General features: G+C 39.1%; 1 protein-coding gene across 1 annotated transcript in view; it reads left to right on the top strand.

Annotated features, from left to right (window-relative positions):
• The first annotated feature begins 525 nt into the window (after positions 1–525).
• The window catches only part of MEOX2 (mesenchyme homeobox 2), a 54,427-nt gene continuing 36,577 nt past the window's right edge, over positions 526–18,375 (top strand). The window contains exon 1 of the mRNA XM_032709554.1: positions 526–1,437. Coding sequence (XP_032565445.1) covers positions 927–1,437 — 511 coding nt within the window. The 5' untranslated portion in view covers positions 526–926. The remainder of the gene's footprint in view (positions 1,438–18,375) is intronic.

Below are 18,375 nucleotides of genomic sequence, written 5' to 3' on the forward strand. Positions count from 1 at the left end.
CGGGAGCTGGGCGCGAGGGAGCGGCGTTCGGCCCCGGCCTCGGCCCGCTCAGCTCCTCACGCTGCTCTCGCACCTGGGCGCTCAGGTGAGGCGCTGCCGGGCGCCCTCGAGTTCCCGGGGAAATGGGGCGGTGGTGGTTCCCGTACGCCCGCCGGCCGCCCCAGAGTCACCCTCCGTATTTCGCCTCACGTCTTTATTGCGCTCCCCCGCCCGCTGCCCCCGAGGGGCGGCAGCACCCCGAGCGGTCCGGTCAGCCCCGACGGGGCGGTGATGGCCCTGCGGGGGCCGCACGACTGGGGGACATGGCCGCCCCCCTCCCGGGGCGGGGTTCGCGGGCGGCCCCGCCGGCTCCGGGGCAGCCCCGGCGGGTGCCGCGGCGGGAGGCGCTCCCCGGTCCGCCTGGGGGCAGGGAGAGGCGGGCGGGCTGCGCCCCCGCGGAGCCGCCCCCCCGCACGGCCGGGGGTGCCCGGGGCGCGGGCGCGCAGCGCTGCCGCCCCGCTGACGGAGCGACTCGGCGCGGGGACGGCGCTGGCGTTTTGGAGGGAGTTTGCATGTGGTCAGTGCTGTGCTGCTGAGCCAGCCCCCAGCTCACATTACACACTACTGTATTTATAACCTCTCGAAGCTGTTTCCCCCTTCAAGCAGTTCTCTGGGACCACCTTCTATTGGCTTCAACCTCTCCTGCTTCTTGACATCTGAGCAGCTCTGAGAACGGCTCATCTAGGTCCGAGTGTTTATGCAGCGGAGACTGGCCACTAGGGCTATAGACCTGGATTATCTGAGCTCAGCTGCCTGCTGCAGAGTCTGTCGGTGCCGTTTTGGAAAAAAAATCCCAGCCCCGATCTGTTTACAGTGAAAGTTGACAAAGGGTGGTGAAGTTGGATCTTTCCTAAACTCTCCTGCCTGGAACCTGAGACTTGCATGCCATGGATCACACACTTTTTGGCTGCCTGCGCAGCCCCCATGCCACTGCGCAGAGCTTGCACCCTTTCTCCCAGTCTTCTCTTGCCCTGCATGGAAGATCTGACCACATGTCCTACCCTGATCTGTCTTCTTCTTCTTCCTCTTGCATAATAGCGGGATACCCCAATGAGGAGGGCATGTTTGCCAGCCAGCATCATAGGGGGCACCACCACCATCACCATCACCACCACCATCACCACCAGCAACAACAGCACCAGGCTTTGCAGACGAACTGGCACATTCCTCAGATGTCGTCTCCTCCTGCCGCGGCCAGGCACAGCCTCTGCCTTCAGCCCGACTCAGGAGGACCCCCGGAGCTGGGCAGCAGCCCCCCTGTCCTGTGTTCGAACTCTTCCAGCCTGGGCACCAACACCCCCACGGGGGCAGCGTGTGCGCCAGGGGACTATGGCAGGCAAGCTCTGTCCCCGGTGGAAACAGAGAAGAGGTCTGGCAAAAGGAAAAGCGACAGCTCAGGTAAAGACTCGCGCGTTCCCCTGCGGGGCGGGATCCCCGGGCGGCGAGTGCCGGGGGGAGGACGCGGTCGGGTCCCTCGTACCCGCCGCCGCTCGGCTCGGCTGGTTCGGCTCGGCTCGGGCCGGCTTGGCTCGGCCCGGCTCGGCCCAGCTTGGCTCGGCCGGCTGGCCCAGCCACGGCCGCCGCCGGGGTCTCGCCTCCGGCTGACACCAGGCTGCCGGGGTCTCTCCTTCCCTCCAACGCACTCTCGGAGTCTCCATCACTAACTCAAGGTTTATTGGGGCTACGCGGGGGGAAAATAAAAACAAAAAATCCAGTACGTGATAGAGTATGAAATGAAGGTGGTGTGGGGGGAAGAGTTCTCTACAGCGAAGGAGAGAAACGGTTGTAGTTTTCGTGCGGATTCTAGCATCTGGTCCCGCGGCCCCCTCCCCCTTGACCGATACGACACCTCTGCTTCGAAATTCAGAATCCAGCGCGCTCCTTCCCCTCCGCCCCTTCGCCACGGAGCTAACTGCGGCTCCGAGGCGATTGCACAACGCTTGGAAGCGCTGCCTTGGAAGCAGGGATTTGGGAGAGGAACTGATGCCTCGCTACCCTGTACGATCTGTGTGATCCTGAATCAAATCCTCAGCGTCTAAAGGGCAAAATTTGGAGTCTGTAAAGCAAACGGGTGAATGGGAGTTTAGGAAAGCTGCTTCATTTCATTTGATTTCAGTTTGCTGCTGGAAGGGGCAGAGGGAAGAAAGGAGCCATCTGATTTTTAAAATCGCCATAATTCTTATTTAAAGGTGAACATAAAAACTTATAGATCCACAGTCATTCCAGAGCGATGATTTGGCATCATAGAACACGCAAGAAAACTTGACATTATCTCTGCTTTCTAAAGCAGCAAAGCCTGTCAAAGTCCCGCTCTGACAAAAAAAAAAGCCACTCGGCGAAGGCAACCCGACTGATGGGACTTCCGTCAGGGCACACATAAACTGGGGGGTCACTAGCAATATAGGCAGGAGGCACTTGAAAACTTGAGGGCTCAACAGATTGAAAACTCGAGAGCTGGCGTAGCAAATTGTTTGTTATCGCGGAAGAGAAAGTGAAAGGCTTTTCCAAATATTTATGAAGTTCACAACTGAAACCGTCACCTCTTTCATTCAAAAAGTTGTAAGCTTGGTAAAGTGGTAAGCAACAGAAACGATTTTTAAAAATGATCCTCAAGAATGCCATCATTTCCTTCATTGTCCATTACATTAAAAAGATTTACAGTAGTTTAGAACGTGTTTAACCAAATTTCATTTTACGTAGCTGGTATACACACAGAAAACTCCTCTCAAGATTAAAACCTATATATAGTTAAAACACTGTTGGTAAAATGTATTGTTTTGTCTTCTTTACATTCAGTGACATAAAATGAATTATCTGATTTTGGGATGTGTATCAGCAGTCCCTGTTACTACTGGGAGAATAACTGGATGCCTGCTGGTGTAAGGATTTGTTGTATTTGTCAGTCTATTTAAAGCTAAAGGAAAAAGGGAAATTGGTCCCTTTCACTGTTAGGGAAGTATCTGAATCACTTTCTGTTTATTTAATTTTAATACAAGCCAAAAAAACACCAGTGGGGAATGTCCTAAACCTTACCCTGAAGTGACTGGAACCTTCCATTGGATTAGTGGACAAGGATTCGAGCTTAAGCCATGGTTACATTTATCTTGTGCTGTACTCTGATTCTCAGTTTCTAAGACTTTCTGAAGATCAAGGCAGGTAACTATTTCCTTTTCCCTTCCACTAAGAAAAAAAATATTATGGCCATTCATACAATTGTGTATCTCTCAAACTGAAAAGCTCTTTTGACAACAGCTGTGTAGCTGCTGTATCTTTGTTTTTTCTTCAGAAAAAACATGAGTTTTGGACAGAACATTTAAGCCCACCCCTTTATTAATATTGAACCCTGGTGCTGGATATTTAGTGCCCTTCTAATGTATGGCAGCAACAACTATTTTTAAGTCACTATGTTTCTATATTTGTCATCCATAATTGCCCCTCAGTTGATTAAAAATCATCTCCTTTATTTCTCATTAATCTGTTTTTTTAAACAAATTACTGTGCTTGAAAGAATTTCATCTATGCCTTCATCATACTTGGAACTACTTCAATAGACATTTGTAAAAAATCCTAACAGTGAATAACTAAGAGGTAAAGAGAGAGAGAGACTTTAAGTTTCAGTGCCAGCATTCTGAGACAGTTATTAATGCTTTTGATTATTTACACATATATTTCCTCTTCTGAAGCATTTCACTTAAAGCCACAGAATGTTCAGTGTTTTCTTGAGCACTGAATCTGTTCCGCATTTCAGGGCTGAATTAACCTTAGGCTACCCCTTTCTTGCACTACTCTGCTTTTGTTTCTGTATGTTTTAAGATCAGAAACATTGAGTCATAAAGCTGAGTTTGTAGATAGTTTAAATAAAGTAAAACATGATCGTTCCTTCTTTAATTTGTGTTTTAAATAAGTAACTGCTGCTGAGCCATGTAGCTACTCTGAAAATTTACCAGCGGGGATACCCCATTTTACTTACTTGTTATGATGGTGGGAGTATAATTTTTTATAATTACAAACAAAAATCCAGAGGGCAAGCAAAATTTTGGATGATTGACTGTGTGTTTTCCCTTGAACTTCACATATTGGAGGAGAATGGGAGGATACAGAAATATTTTCCTCTATGCTTTTGTTTGGGATTGAGAAAGTGAGGTAAAATGCGCTTTCGTGGTAGTTTATAAACTGACTTACAGTTTTCTTTAGCCCTAACCCAGATTTTAAGCAGTTTGGGAAGTTCCCTTTGAAGATATTGGATAGGCTGCTACAGAACAGGGTGAAATTTTCAACTGTTCTCGTAAAGGACTGGGAAATACTGCCTACTTAGTCGTTGACCCCTGAATGCTACAGTTGTCAGTGTATCCAGGTTTTGTAGTTGCTCTCCCATTATTTGCAGAACATTCCTTTCGACCTGTGTAGGCCCAGAAGTGGGTCAGTAATCTAGACCAGTTTACTGACCAGAAATGGGCCAGTAAACTCTGTAGGTTGAGGAGTGATATACACAAATCTTTATATGTTAACATTTTGCAGTGAGTGATGGTATCTGCACCCTTACCTTTGTAAATTAGCTTTGAGTGTGTCAAGGATGTAGTAGTAAAAAGACAATACTAACTTTGAGGATAGATTACAAATAAAATAGCTTATTTTAAAGTGCACTAATGATCAGAATTGTCTGTGTGCTAATGAGGTGCGGATGAAAACCACGCTGAGTGTACACAAAACATATTCCTGGAGTGCTTTGTTGCCTTGTGGTACAAGTTGTTCTATATGGAATATTTTGGATTTTTTAATGCCTTCCCTTCTCATTATTTGCCTGTGAGTTTTGGCGACATTTTATTTCTGTTTATTACAGAGTAGGTTTTGATTCTCAGATGATGCAGGATACATCAAATGCAAAGTTACTATCGTGATTTCCTAAGTTGCGTTACTGGGGTCCAAGGTTTCTTAAAACTTCAGTCAGAAGAAAAGCATATTAATGCCTTTACAGGAAGTGTAATCTAGGTTTACCGAAAAATACGAAAAGAGAGTCAATCTGGTAGCCTTAAGGAAGCCTAAAATTCTACGGTGAAAAAAACATCTGTACTATGCTGAAAAGACCAGGGAGAGGTTGAGTACTGTCAAAGGAGTTCTTAAGCACTACATATAAATACATACAGATAAACATATATTATAAGTAAATTTCATTCCAATTAAAGTCTATTGTATTTAAACACATGCCCACAGGGAGAAAGGCATGGGAAGCCTTTTTATAAAAAAAACCCCCACCAACCAACTTTGACATGGAAAAATGTTTTTATTTGGCACAGATTTCTAAGGAAAGGCTAGCAGACTGTATTTACAATAATATAATCTAGAAACACTTCTGGAAAAGCACTTCAGGAATCCACTATTTCACTGGTTCAATCCTGTGTTTCAATAGCTGTTCTGCTGGGTTTTTTTCATTGACAAATTGCATGAAAAGAAAATAATACTTTTTTTTCTCCAAAGTTTTAACATTTTATAACCTATCTATTCTCAACATGCAAGCAGTACATCTCTCGGGAATTTATTTTAAACACATCTAAATATCATAAATCATACGTTTTTGTTTGAAATGGCCTCTAAAAAGCAGGTCATTTTGATAAATGATTATAAATACTGTGAAATTCTGAGTTTTGAGGACTTCTGATTGGTTTCTGAAACACGTCAGTAAGAAAAATGAGCTGCACACTTGTAGTCAAAAAGCACTGTGTAACTGATTCATCAATATGCCTGTGCTTTTCAGCATGGTTATAAACAGAAGTGAGAAAAAATACATAATAAAGCATACTTTTCTGGAAAGAGTTAATTTGTTTGGTATCCAGTATAAAAGCATCACTTATGCATAAATAAATAAAAACCCCAAACAAACAAAAAAAAGGCACCTCTATAGATTTCATAAATGAAACAATTTAAAAACCTGATGAATAATAATCATAAGTTTAGGAGCAAACTTTCAAGGCTGATTGTTTATCAAATGTTAGGCTTACTAGTAAGCTACTTGCTGAATTGTTTAATACACGAAAACTTGCAAGAAGTTCACTTTTGTTCTCAGGAAATATAATCAGGAATTTTTCTCAGACTAAAATTTCAAAAGACTATTTCACTGATACATTCTCAGAATTCTTTGCCCCTAATCAAAGAGGAAAAAAAAAAGAAAAAAGGAAATAAGTATGATTTCTAATTATGCATTTCTGTCTTTTTGTATATATGATTCAGTAGGATTTATACTTTCCCTCCCTCCCTTCCCCCCCTCCCCCTCTCCCCACCAACCCGCCCTTTTAGAAACATCGGGAGCCCAATCCAGACGTTCACTGGAGCACAAATGTTTTTGTAAGAAGGTCCATTGACTCTAGTGGAAGTACTGAAGTGCTCCAGGTTTTTAAGCCATTGGAACTTAATTCTGTTACTCTGTTTTAAATTTTGGCCACAGAACTGTAACTCCACATTATTCTTTTATTATTGGGTAATAAGTACTATCAAGGATTCTGGTCTTCAAAGCAAAGTCACCGAAGGGTCTGGATGAGTGGTACTAGAATCAAATGCAAAAGGAGATATGGACATGGGGACGAAAGATTTAAACATTCTGGCAATATCTGGATAAAATTTCCCTAAAAAAATTTTAAAAGCATAGTTGTAGTTATCTTCTAGATTTTTTAAACTTCAATTACATGGTAGAGAAAGACAAATGCTTTATAACTCTTGCAGATATTGGTTGATGAAATATTAGGATTGCCTGATTGAAAAATACCAATTGAGCATTATACATATACATTGAATTTTAATTACATTGGTTTAACAACCTAGGATAAAATTTGTCCTAACATATTTAGTGTGACACTTCTCTAGGATTTTGTAAAGTAAGTAATCGGATTCTGATTTTTTTTGTTAGACTTGTTGCCATTTTTAGACATGCTAATTATTTGATAGATGCTTTTCAGTTGAGCCTGTTAGTCTTCATATAGTTTGCCATTTGGAAATATCCTTTAGTGATGTGATGACTTGATATGCCATATTTCTGAATTCCCCAAGAGAAGGATTGAGCTCTGTGTCCTGAAATTCAAGGGAAGGTGACATTATCTTTGCTTCTGTCTGTAATACCCTAGTATTGCTCACTGGATTATTGCTTTCAGCAAAGATGCTGTTATTTCAGAGTATGAATGGTTGTTGTAGCATGTTTCTGTTAGTAGCACAATGTATTCTACGAAGCAATTTTGATAGTCTCCAGAAAGGAAGGGAAATAAATCTGGTTTCATCTGCTAGACTGAGCAAAGTTTAAACCCATCAGTAAAACATAGTTATGGTGGGGTTGGGTCCAGTCCTTAGTTTTACTATATTACCCTGTCTCCTTGTTCTAATACACTTAAGAATGCAACTTGAAAGAATGCAAAAGGAAAGTCATATTTTTTAAATATAAATACTTGCATATGTAGCTAGTATGATTTCTAACTGAAATAGTGTGGTGTTAGAGAATTTTGATAAACAGTGCTGGAGGCTACTTCATTACATCTGCGCACAGCTGGGCACTGAACCCAGCCTTGTGATTTGTCTCGAGCCTGTGCCCTGTCCTTTTATGACTGTTTCCCCAACCTATACAATGGCCATACCAGTGCTTTCTTTCCATTTGCAAAGTACTCTAAGTTCTATTAAATGAAAAGCTTTGCGTGCATACATGCTTTTTTTTCCTAGTAGGCTTTAAAAACTTACAGATCTGCATCACCATTTCTCTGCCAGTGGCAGAGTAGGAACGAGACAGTGCCCAGCCACCACGCAGAAAGAGCCTTCCTCCCACTACTCAGCAGGGCGGTCGCATCACCTTTATCAGCATGAGCTTGTGTGGCTGCATAGGTGTGCACAGCAAGAAGTCACTTGACTTCCGTGCTCGATGTCTGGGGTCGTCGATGTGTGGGTAGCTGCTTTTCTGTTGTATTTCATGAAAGTCTGAATTCAAAAATAACCTCATGTTATTGTGCTGGATGCATGCAGTCTAGTCTTGTATTTTAAGTATTTGAATCGCTACAAAAAAAAACCCAGTTGAAATAAATGGTTTATAAACAGACATGCTAAGGGAAATTTCACCAGGAGGATAGTGGTGACAAAATTCATACTGATTTTTGGTAGAACCAGATTTTAAATTGTGAGTTCTTATTATAAGCCTAGCTTAGCTTGGGAGAAGGAGGTAGACCAGTTAGCCATACTAATGCTCATGTTTTTTTGTGATATGCTGTCTTCAGTTCTTCCACTGGAAAATATGGCAAAGGAATGCTTGTTTGAAAAACCACTGCTGCCATCAGTCTTAGTTTTCTAGCATGTATTGTCCTTCTTATTTATTAATACATATTGCAAAATCTATGTACTTTGATAAGTTTACCTAAACTATATCCACTTAAAATAATATTTTAATAGACAATAATCTAAATTACACTAGTGTTATTAATTTTACTCTGTGAATTTTATGCATATATCTCTAATATCACTAGTGCAGAGTTGCGTGAGTGCATCCTAGCATTCAATGAATGATGCAAAGTGGAAAAAAACCATAGTAATAGATGGTTCACTGTAATATATGAAAATTTTCTTCCGAAATCTTCTACTAAACATTATAAATAAACTACTTAGGCTGTCAAAATTCTACTCGTTAACATCAGTGATATTAAAGATGCAATGTTCACTGTAGATTAGGGAGGATGTCCTTTATTTTGAGATCTTAGACCTACAGAAGACAGTAACAGAGCTCCTATTCAGAATGTGAGTTCATTTTCTACATGGAAGTGTAAATTTTTAGAAACAGTTTGGATGATAGGTTACTTGATTGGAAGTTGTGCATATTAGTAAATAGGCATGTGATTTTATGTCAAAAGATAAATCTGGAATCATATTTGGAAATTTGTTACTGAATGTTTTATTGTTTAATGATGAATGTAATCACTAAATGCTATGCAGTCTGAAGTCCCTGGAGCTTCTTGCTCAATGGAAGAAAGCAGTCTGAACTTTATATTGAAAATTACCTGTGCTGAATAAACCTTGCAGTAGTGTGAAAAGGGGCCCTTAAAACACATGAACAGAAGAAAACATCCATGAAAAATTAATGGTCATGTGAAAGAAAAGTTACCTTGTACTTGAAACTGTATGTTCTTTTATACTTCTTTAATAAATGAACAGAAATAATTGACCAAACAGCAGAAGAAAAAACTCTCAAAGGAATGAGTCAAATCTTTTATTTATGATGGAAGAGCATAGTTTTACTAAACCAATAAAACACAGTGGATTATGAAACGCTGACTAGAAACCAAGTGATTTTTTTCTTTTTCTTTTCTTTCCTTTTTTTTCTTCTTTTCTTTCTTTTCTTTTCTTTTCTTTTCTTTTCTTTTCTTTTCTTTTCTTTTCTTTTCTTTTCTTTTCTTTTCTTTTCTTTTCTTTTCTTTTCTTTTCTTTTCTTTTCTTTTCTTTTCTTTTCTTTTCTTTTCTTTTCTTTTCTTTTCTTTTTTTTCTTTTCTTCTTTTCTTTCTTTTCTTTCTTTCTTTCCTTCTTCCTTTCTTCCTTTCTTTTCTTTCTTTCCTTCTTTCTTTTTCTCTCTCTCTTTCTTTTCTTTCTTTTCTCTCTTTTCTTTCTTTTCTTTCTTTCTCTCTCTTTATCTCTTGTTCTTTCTCTTTCTCTCTCTGTCTCTTCCTCTCTTCCTTTCTTCCTTCATTCCTTTCTTTTGCTGTTTCTTGGACTAAAGAAAAATTGGTTGATTGAACATTATTTTATAGCAAATAGGATATGAAAAACTAAAACTGAAACAGATTACTTCAAGCTTTTAAAAGTCCTTCTTCCTTCTGCATTCTCTCAGATCTCTAATAGCTATTATTTTTAGCAAGTAAGTCTGAACAAATGCTGCCTTACATAAACTACGTTAGATGCACTTCAGTATCCTCTGTCATTATTTTGAGTTTTAATTCTTAGACTGTGATCCTATGATGATTGTAGTATGCTTTTAATTTTGTATGTTGGGACATGAATGAAATCTTGGGAAGCTAAAGTGAAAACTAACTATTGAGTGGAGCCAGGACTTCATAGCTGAAGTAGTCATAGTAGTTTGATATGAACATCCCTGAAGTTAGGTGTATGTTTACACATTTTGGTGAATTGAGGGCATTAGTCACTTAAATTTACCAAGCAGAAAAAACTGTTTCCCACTTTGGTCCTTCTAAAAATAGATACTAAAAAATCTGTTGGACATATGTGGTCTTACAATGTAGCCCCGAAGAGAGTTGAATGAACTGTGGGGTTTTCTACCTGCCAAGCAAAAAATGGCATATTCTAGAAGCGCGCAGTGTATCCTGGGTGTGTATAGGGGCTTCTTTGGAAGGGGGTGTTTTGACATGGGGAGTGAGGCTCCTCAGGCACCTGGGTCTTGGTAGCTTTTCAAGCCTTTTTTTTTTCATCTGAAGGAGAATACCAGAATGCCGTAGACTTCATAGAATATGTGGAGAAGCAAAAACTGCCTATTAAAATGTGCTTTTTACTGTAAAAAGAACTGGAGGAACAATGACTAGATGTCTGAAAAGTTCGTGAAATATCAGTTGGTTTAGTGAAGAAAAAAGAATTTAGGTCATATGTGTTGATAAACTATGGGATGACATATTTTGTGAGGCTTTGGTACACTGAGTTGCTAAAAACAGTGTGAATGGAAGCCTGGGCAGCTACAGCAATGTTGACTACTTGAAGATGTCTTGTAAAATTGTGCTTAGAATGCCAAATACTATTTTCTGCCAGAAGAAAACAGCAATCTAATGGGGGCTAAGACATGTTCACCCCTTTCAAATTGCTATTTTCTGAACTAGACATTAAAACCTAGTAAAAGTCTTCAAGTCATACTTGCCTTCCATAGGGCTTAGGAAGAACTATGAACATTGCAATTCCCTTGCAGTTTGGAGTTAGTGGTTTGATTGACTCAGAATTGGCATAATAATATTAAGCTTTTTTTTTTTCCCCTATATTCTTGTTTTGGGAGGATCACAATGACCTCAAGCTACAGCTCTGTATTAAAAGTCTTTGTGATCCTGAGGACATTAGAACAATATACACTAATGGTCTCACTCGTGGCTCCCTTTATCTCCCTCTCTGCCTCTTTCTTTTTTTACACAAGTCCATTTCTGAAGGAGTATATGCCTGAATTATGCTTTCAATTTCCATTTATCCTTGCAAAATGAGCACTTTCTTAATTTCAAAACAGAAATACCACCCTCTACCTTAATCAGAGTTCCACTAAATGTAACCTACAACAACTTAAGAACTGCAGGGATCTGCTAAATACAACAGTAGTGTAAGGTAATGTTAATCTGTTAGGCAATGCAAGATGAAACAGTTATGGGTCAGATAAAAATAGAAGGCTTCATCAGCAGTTGTTCATGAGGCATCTTTAATCTGCAGCTTTATCTTTTCTTGTATTACCATTTTAATTTACATGATTTGTTCATACTGGGTTAATAAAAAGAGTGACAACTCTGTCTGTATTACTTGTTTTTTGTGAAACAATATGTTGTTACTAAAAGTAGTAAATGCAACAACGTAAATTATAAATTAAAAAAAAAAAAGATGTGAACACACACAGGAGAAAAACCCGGAGACAAGTGCAAATAATTTTGATTGGTTTACATTATGAAGAAATATTCTGCCAAACTTTCCTGTAGTTTGGCTTAGCTTTGCATTTTAATTTGTTTACTCCACTCATTCTGACCCCTTTGCTTTTTACACTTTGATGCTACAACTTTATAAGCCAGACATCTTTATTACTTTAATATGAGGGTATGTACAGAAATCTAACAGTATTCAAAGCCTATAAAGCTATCTTTATTTCACTGGTTCGAAACTGAAATGTAGACATGCAGAGAAGGCACCAATTGAATTTGCAGTCTGCTGGCACAAAAACTATCAGAGATTTAATATTATTGTATTTGCAAACATATCAGGAGAGCTTTGCCAGACATGACACCCAAGCAAACAATATTTTTGGATGGAGATTGTGTGTTCCCAGTCCAGTAGCTAAATGTGTCCAGCCATTTTTAAGTATATTTCATGAAATAAAATTTACAGAATGACCCAGTCCTTCAAAGTTCTTGGGGAAGCCGTTTCCTTCCCTCCTGCAAAAGTTACTCGGTGCTTTGCCAGTCTGCGTACTGATCCTCTAATTCTGTCAAAGCTTAGGTTATTGTGTATAATTCTTTTGGAATTAACAGTATAATGTTGAAAAAGTTAAGTACAAGCATGTCAGTTACTACTTTGTCATTGATTCCTTCAGTTTGATGATGTCTGGCTAAGAAATGTTGGTAGTTCCACAACATATGGGTAGATACCATGAAAATACTATTTATGGAGGCTCTGGCTTGCTTTTGTGTTTTACAAGCATGTTTCCACAACTAATTGATAGTTTTAATTCATGCACACACAAACTAAAAGCTCCATCCATGTTTACCTGGAAACACGTGGTTGACTTGTTTATGCAGATAAGTGGAAAGCTTCATGTCTCCATATAGTGGAGACTGGCTACATGTTATTGCTGGTCTATTAATTAAAAGGATTTTGTTAACATATCAGTGGTGTCTTCTTACAAGAGGCAGAGGTGAAATCTACAGTGAGCTGGAAATTCAAGAAGTACTCTTCCTATCTGAGGTGTTCATATGAACCTACATGGCGCCTTAATAGTTCAGAAGTTATTTGGAGGAGAGTACATGTTCCCTATATATACCTCTAGAAGAGTATTTCTGAAAGTTTTGGAACTGAAAAAAATCCAGGGAATGTGTGTATCCTGTTGCACAACAAGCACAAAAAGAGTGTCTCACTAATCAGCATTTGCACCTTCCCTGCCGTATCATTTGATGGCTTATGTACATCTGCTCTCCCTAAAGCTTAACTTTATGCAGTAACTTTTTCGGTTTCTTTGTAAAAGCAGACAGCATTTCCATTCCTTCTAGGTCAAGAATGCACAGATGTAGGAAAAAAATGCTCACAAAAGAGGCCTGGGGTGAGCACAACGCATCTTTTACAGGCGCAAAACAACTTTGTCCTTGGTTTCCCCAGTACAAGACTGTGGGCTGCTGCTTGCACTGAACAGGGTGAGAGCTGTGGTTTAGAAGACCTTATTTTGCCATGAGACTTCGCAAGCTTCTTTTTTTGTTTTCTCTCTCAACAGCAAGTTTTCAGTCTGTTTTGCAAATGACTTTTACACCACTTCGCAGAACTTGAATCCTGTTTTCCTGCTCTGGCCCTCTCTTGGCTCATATTTTAATCCCGCCAAAACCAAATCTGATGAAATGATCCTACCTTTCAGTCATATCCTTTAGAAATTCCCTTCCTAGAATCCTTCTTCTGGTTCCAGCTTATCCTCTTAAATTTACTTTCCTGCAAGGCGTTGCCCAACTCCTCAGCCAGTGTTTTGGATTCTGTTTCTTATCTACTTCATTTTTTTTCTCTATGTTGTCTTAATTGTGTTCTTCCTTTTCCCATTCCCACTCTTTGTCTTTGGTATGTCTCATGTACATGCAAGAAACATCTAAAAGCAATATTCTGTCACTACCCATGGTCATAAACCCCTCATATCCTTTACTGTGAGCTTATTTTTGGCAACCATAGTTCCGTCATGGCTCTTCTATGTGCTTGCAGTGTGTAAGAAAAGTGTGCAAGACTGTGAATGAACGGGGGGGGGGGGGGAAGAGATGTGTTTTATGTGGTCTCTCTTGAGGTTTCAACTCCATAAAGGTGTGCACCACAGAGCAGATTCTGTAAACAGCTATAATCAAGCATGACCCAGACATGACAATGCTGATGTTTAATATCTAATAACAGTGATGTACCCAGTGTTGAGATGAGTTGTGTGTAAAAAGGAAGTATTTGAAACTAAGCCAAATGTGTGTGTGTGGGAAATCCAACTTTCTTAAAATGCACTCTTTTAACTCCAAGATTTTAGGTAATAATTATTTATGCCAGAAGGAATGTGCTTCAAAGCAAGTAAAGTCTCATTTTGAAGGGGTCTGTAAACTCTTTAAATAGCATTGGCAATTTGTTCTTTCACTCTAGTTTTCTGTAGGAGGAATTTTGAAAACAGTAAAATATTTTTATGTGATTCCATTTCATTTATATAATAGACATGAACATGCATTCGGGGACGGGGGGGGTGTGTGTGTATCAAATTTAAAATAAAAGCAGATAGGGATCTGGATAGTTCACATTATTTGACTGGGCCAGCACTTGGTTATACTGGGCTATTTTATTCCTAAATGTGTTTTAAAAACAGTTTGGGAAAGATGAGGGAGCTTCAGTCCGAGACAGAAAAGCAAAGATACAGGAGTCTTGATGATACCTTTTGAATGCTTGGGCTTGGCAATTTTGCAGTTATTTTCAATATCTAGGGTTTTTCAGTGTAATATTAGCAGAGAGTGCATGATAAAATTACAGAATATATAAAATCTGAACTTTGAAGACATAAATTAACATGAGGATCAGATGACAAGACTGGCTGCTTTACAGGTAGTCTCCAGTGGGCTATTTTCCATATCACAAAAATCATCATACAGTTTGGCACAAACTTCAGGCTCAGTGAAGTGGGGTTTATTCCAGGACTGAAATAGCCAAAAGCAGTAGATGATAGAATTGAGGTATATTTGCAGAGTAGGACAGAGACAGTTTTACAGCTTTTGTCTCAACTTTTCTTTCTCCTAGCTAGGAATAAATCTCTTTGGATTTTGGTAAGAGTTCTATCAACTTTATGGAGGAGAAAGGGAGGAGATGCTAACTAAGGAAAACCTAGAAGTGTATTGTGTCAGTAACTCACATTTCTGCAGCACACATTAGAATCAATTAGAATTTAATAAACACTATTTGAGAAGGTTTAAAAAATGGTAAACGATGCTTTTCTGATGCAAATTTAGAAAGAAATAAGAAAGTTGTAGACTTCTGAAAGTGATGGAGTTCTGGTCCCTTCCCCCACCTCCCATCAGCAAGCTGATGTTTCCAGCAACTTCAAAAACAGAATACTTCTCTGTAATCCTAAATGTACATAAGGAACAGATTAAAGTCCTGATTTGTGAAAAAATTTGAGCATATGCTTAAGAGCCATTGACTTCAATGGGAGTTAAATATGTCCTCACACACGCTTCTTGAACTGGAGACTAATAAGGATATTAAAAAGGATCAAGAGGCTGCCCCTCTTCAGGAAATGCTGCAAAACTGTAATAGCCAAAAGATTTTTGGTCATAGTCATACTGACTTTCATCACCAGCCTCCTCACCTCACTTCCAGTCTTCACAAAGAAGAGAAAAAGACCCATCTCTCTGTCTCTTCTCCTCTCTCGTCTATAATGATCTATGCCAGGCTAAGCTTTCTTTGGTTCAAAAGAGGAATTACTGACTCTGCAGTGTCCAATAGGGATACCATAACTTCCCATGTAATGGACATGAATGATGGTCAGATGGTACAGTGGGCAGCGGTTGAACAACTGCCCTGAGAGAATTAATTGCAAGACAATTAATTACACTGTTGTATAGATAATTTATCTAGAAGAATCCTATTTACAGGGAAAAAGGTACCCCCTGCCAAACAGCTTTGCATATTAATATTCTTTTATTAGACAAGTGACAGATTGAGTGAAGTAGTGATGACTAAAAAGCTTGAGTGTGGGTTGATTCCTTTCAATTCAGTATGACAAAATGGGTTATATATATGGTTTTTGAGTGTGGTACTCATTTATTAAATGCTCATTTTGATTTTAAAAAATAGCTTGCTTTCATTAGCAGTCTCGGGAAACAGACTCCATGGTGTAATAAATCTCACTTGCAGGAATTTTGGCCTGATACTCATCTTAAAATTCTCTGAACTTTCTTTTTCTGAGCCTTGTCTCAGGCTCTACTACAGTCCTATCCCTTCTCTTTGTTATGCAGCTTCAGAAGGCAATTCTCATACATCCTTATAGACAGGAGTAGCTAGTTTGGGGAGGAGTCTTTGTTCTCATCTTCAAGTAATTAATTCCAATTTTTTTGTTTAATTTTCTTAATGAAAACTCTTTCTACAACTGAAGGTCAGAGCTAACTTTGGCATAATGGATGTTTAGCATAGTATCACTTATAGAAAATAATTTTTTTAAGAATCATAAAGCAGTAGAAACTTTAAACCTGAGTATGGTTTGGAAAAGAAAAACTGAGGAGAAGGATTCTCATTCAGTATAAGAAAAGCTGAAAATGGACTGTATGTTTCTTTCCGTCTCTCATATTTTATTAAATTAGCTCGTGTAAATTAGTAAAGATGTTTCCTGCCAACTCTGCTTACGTGCTTCTTGAAACAGCTTTCTTTCATTCAAGTCAGCAAAAACTCCAGATTTCCACCCATGTGTCCAGTTGCTCTGCCCTTTGCTGCTGTGTGTGCTGTAAAAATAAAACAAAATATCTAGGTATTCTTTGCTTTTGTCCAGTGGAGTCTACCTGCTCATGAACTTGATTGAAAGTGTTGAACATTTCAGTATGCTCTGTAATAAGCCTGCAAAATTTCTGCATTCTTAATCAGAGATTTTTAAAAAATGTTTGAATTCACACATTTCTGCAGAACAGGTTTCCCATAGTGGGAAGGGAACTGGGAACGGACCATTACTCCGTGAGGTTTAGTATCAGATGTGTTTCCCATGTCATTTGTTTTAGTTGTAAAGGTATGGCACTACCATAATTCCTTTCTGTCTCAATAGATGCCCTCTAACATTTGAATACATGGTTTTATGACTACTCAGTACAGATTTCAACTATCCTAGGATGCATGAGGGTCCAGGCACAATGATGCATTCTGGACTTGCAGAGAGAGCATTGCAGCTCCTGTATCAGGATCCATGTCACTGTAGGATGGACGTAATTGTCTTGAGCAGCAGCAATTTTGTAGGCTTAAATCTTCCCTTTGTAGGGTGTAGCAAAGTACACATCGACCTATGTTCTACTTCCACATAATGATATGATCTTCATTTTTTTTTCTTATACAATTTACATGGTAATTTTCTGACTGTTTCTGCTACTGTTTATGCTGTTTTTCAGTCTGTTCTGTCTTCAAATGTATGAGTTAATCTGTGACTTCTGGATAGTGAAGTAAGATGGATTCATATTTTTTTAAAAATGTATTAAACCAAAAAATCTTGTTCCCAAAGATATGGTTTTGGAAGATACATTTTTACAATTATTTCCTACAAAATTTACGTCTGCTGCTAATAAAAAAGAAAATACTACAAATAGTGCTTAACTGGGCATTTTGGAAAGTTAGTGTTTTATTCATCTTGTTATACTAAGGAATTTAAAAGCTAGAAAAGCTGGCATTAAACTTAAAGGGCAATGGAAAGTTGGTAGCCTAAACATTTGTTTTGATTCATATGGAAGGAAAGAATTTGGACCAGATGCCTGAAAGAGCTCAGAACCCAGCAGCCCCCATTGTTCTTCATTTAGGTGCCTAAATGGTAACAGTCGGGTGTGCAGTTTTCTTGAAAGCTGATCCTTTTTTGTTGAGGCAACTTTTAGGTTTTAGCCTATCTCTTCCTTGCTATAGAACTTAACTCTAAATATTTTATTCCAGAATTGTCCCTCATCTATATCCTTCAAGCATTTGCTTATAGTTAGGAGATCTATTGTTAATACTGCAAGGCTGCAACCCTTCCAGCATGTCCTGAGTTTTAAAAATATGTGTCCTCACATTGCTTTCATACTGGGGACATAGTTTTCTGCATCTTATACATTGGTAACATATTTGTAAGGAGTTCAACCAACTCCAGAGTGTGAACTCTTAAAATGCAGTACATTCATATGCTTTTGTTTGCTTTAGGCTGGCAATCCTATAAAATATAAAATATTTTAGAGAAACCAAGGCTGTGCACTTTCTTCTGTAAAGTAAGCTTCCAGCCCTAGAACATTTCTCAAGTGAACCTAGTGTATAGGATGATTGCATATCAGTGTGCTTATATTTTAAGGTTCATAATATACAGATGATCAAAATATACATAGTTTCAGAATTGGGTTAAATCAAGATCAAACAGAGCAATCTAGTGTGCCTTCTTACAGGAAAAAAAAATAGAAAAATTAGCTGTTGTTTTCACCTAAGTTCTGTATGCACACACACACACACAAATACAAACACAATAAAAATACCGGTTGAAAGTTTTCGTGCTGTGAGGTGTTTAGGATGTTGCATATGATTCAAAAGAACCTTTGGACTTCATTCTTCAATTATGAGTTTTTAAAATTTAGATTTAATGACTAAAAGAGTAAGGCTATTAGTAGTCTTAAAAGATTAGGACTAAATTTTAATAAGCAAGCCCCCATGATACCCTGC

The sequence above is a fragment of the Chiroxiphia lanceolata genome, chromosome 1, assembly GCF_009829145.1.
Source record: "Chiroxiphia lanceolata isolate bChiLan1 chromosome 1, bChiLan1.pri, whole genome shotgun sequence".
In the NCBI taxonomy this organism is placed as follows: domain Eukaryota; kingdom Metazoa; phylum Chordata; class Aves; order Passeriformes; family Pipridae; genus Chiroxiphia; species Chiroxiphia lanceolata.